This window comes from Penaeus vannamei, chromosome 3 (genome assembly GCF_042767895.1).
Source record: "Penaeus vannamei isolate JL-2024 chromosome 3, ASM4276789v1, whole genome shotgun sequence".
Classification (NCBI taxonomy): Eukaryota; Metazoa; Arthropoda; class Malacostraca; order Decapoda; family Penaeidae; genus Penaeus; species Penaeus vannamei.
In genome coordinates this window covers 53219310-53221809 of record NC_091551.1, presented here as the reverse complement: position 1 = coordinate 53221809, position 2500 = coordinate 53219310, and the positions used below count along the sequence as shown (strand labels likewise).

At 36.3% G+C, this 2500-nt stretch overlaps 1 protein-coding gene across 4 annotated transcripts in view; it reads right to left on the bottom strand.

The window, feature by feature from the left end:
• Positions 1-572: 572 nt before the first annotated feature.
• LOC113817379 (carbohydrate sulfotransferase 11) overlaps positions 573-2500 on the bottom strand; it is an 8651-nt gene continuing 6723 nt past the window's right edge. For all 4 annotated transcript variants that reach the window (XM_070115018.1, XM_070115028.1, XM_070115036.1 and 1 more), the window contains exons 5-8: positions 2156-2257; positions 1547-1802; positions 1269-1314; positions 573-977 (exon numbers count right to left, since the gene is read on the bottom strand). In XM_070115018.1, the coding sequence (XP_069971119.1) occupies positions 790-977; positions 1269-1314; positions 1547-1802; positions 2156-2257 (592 nt within the window). In that variant the 3' untranslated portion in view covers positions 573-789. The remainder of the gene's footprint in view (positions 978-1268; positions 1315-1546; positions 1803-2155; positions 2258-2500) is intronic.

Below are 2500 nucleotides of genomic sequence, written 5' to 3'. Positions count from 1 at the left end.
AACACAGTAAATTTAAGGAAAATGTATTTTTCCTGCTTGGGTTTGCAGTGTCGAAATGAGGGTAATTATCCCGCAGACTTAAACTGCAGGATATTGCCTATTTCAGCCTGTTTGCTTCCAGTGTATAATTTCCAACACACACACACACACACACACACACACACACACGATTTCCATTTAGTGTCTATAGAAATATATATGTGTGTGTGTTAGTGTGTGTGTATATATATATATATATATATATATATATATATATATATATATATATATATATATATATATATGACAAGACAACCTTGATAACGCTATATATATAAGACAGACTTTGTTTAATGATTGTTGCACAAGAAGAGCTATTGAATACTACTCAATATGTACAGTACATATTTTTTTATATCTGATTTTTCGTGATTCAATGCAGTTTAGTTCTCTCCTCCAAGAAGAATGAACTTGCCAGATTGTCAACGTGAATATATATTTGGCAAAGTGTTTTACTGGTTTATTTCTTAACGAAATATCTATTGAATTTGCATAAAGTAAAGGACCAAATCTTCATTGGCTTATGAAAGGTCTTTATATCATATAAATATTTATTTTCTTTTGTACATAAGGAAACACATGATAGATATTGTCACAGTTTTTTGCTCTCTGGAAAATATTCCTATTCCCTGAAAACAGAATCTCAGTGTATCGCTTAGGATTACAAAATATCATCTTCAGCATTGCACGACACCCATGCAAATCTAACACACAAAAGCACATCACAGCCTACACTAATTCACATCACTGTCAGTCTGATGCACAATTCAAGTACGTTTTAGCGTCGTATTCAAACATCTCCAAGTCGTATTTATAAAGGGAAATCAGTCCCCTTATTTGCCTCTTCGTTAACTGGCACAAGAAATGCTTTGCGACTTCTTCGGAAGAACCTTCTCGGGCTCTGTTGATAAACCTCGGTTTTACAAGACCTTGGATACCTGGAAGAGGAGGACGAACTTGAGTTAACTTGCTTTGTCTTGCTAATGTTCATTTTATAGCTATTGGCATGAGTACAACTTGCCACTTCTCTAGCTATTGTTGTTCACTTTGCAAAGAACTAGTGACAAAACTAGTGTTCTATAAATGATTAAATGGAAAGTGAAAACACACATATGTGTTGATAGACACTGACAGAAAAACCTTTATAAAGATTTCTTGTGTACATGAATAGTCATTAACATTTTGTGTGTGTGTGTGAAATACTACTTATTCAAGAATGGGAAAATTACCTGAAGCATTCATAATATAACTGCTGTCTTCAGCTAGCGTCTCAACCTGAAAATTATAATACTAATTAGATATATGATATCTATTGGATAAGTCATTTTCACTAATCTAACCTAACTACTGGTCATATTTGGTACACATGTCTACATAGAGAATACATACTATCAAACTTTCTTGAACAATAAACAAACAAAACCGGAAAAGATATTGTTCATATTAACAAAAACCCAGTCAATGACCATACAAAAAACACACGATTGCTTGCATACGCCAACCTAACCTTCGCAAACACAGTGAAATTAGCTTGACACGGTGTACAGTACTTAAACATGGACTCCCAGTGTTCGTTCAAAGGCAGTTTGGCTCGGTACCGGTCTAAGACGTACTGCACAAACTGGGGAAAGGTTGGGTATTGGCGCTGGCCGAAGAGGATGCCCAGTAACATGACAGACGTTCCCACCCCAAGTTCTGGGTGCGCTTTCATCATGCGGCGACGCAGGTTTTGGTATGGAGGCGAGTAACTGGCGATCTTGTCCCTGCATGGAGTGAAAGGGAGTAAGGGGGTTGAGGGAGAGAGAGAGAGAGAGAGAGAAATAATACAAAACACTGATGTATTTACCGAACTATGATGACCATGATTGGTAATGTATCTACCATTCATATAAACACATTCCCAGCCTATCCAAGATTTCTTCTTTATATTAATCTTCAGGAATCAAAGAAAATTCGAAACACATCAATCCAACTTGGCTTAGCCTAAAAAAAAAAAAAAAAAAAAAAAAAAAAAGATACACGTACTCTCACAAGGATTGAGTTTCACCAATAGGATTCCTTGTGCAAAATAGTCTGACTTGTCATACAAAATTCACAAAATTCGAAAAAAGCAAACCTGTAAGCAGACACCAGGCGAATGAAAGGGTGTCTGGCGATCATGAAGACAACAGGAAGCGGTGGCGACTCCATGGCGGCGCAGAGGGCCTGTGCGTCCAGTCTAAGGAGAGAAGGTGAGGCATAAGTATAGTATTAACAGATGATTTTTTTTATCTGTAGTTCATGATACCGAGTAAAACGTGGTGTTAATGGGCGATCTATTATCCAATCATAGTTTCTGATACCGAACAATATGTGGTATGAATGGCGATCTATTATCCAATCATAGTTTATGATACCGTGGTAATAATGTGCGATCTATTATTCATTCATAATTTCTGCTATCGAATAAAATGTGGTATTA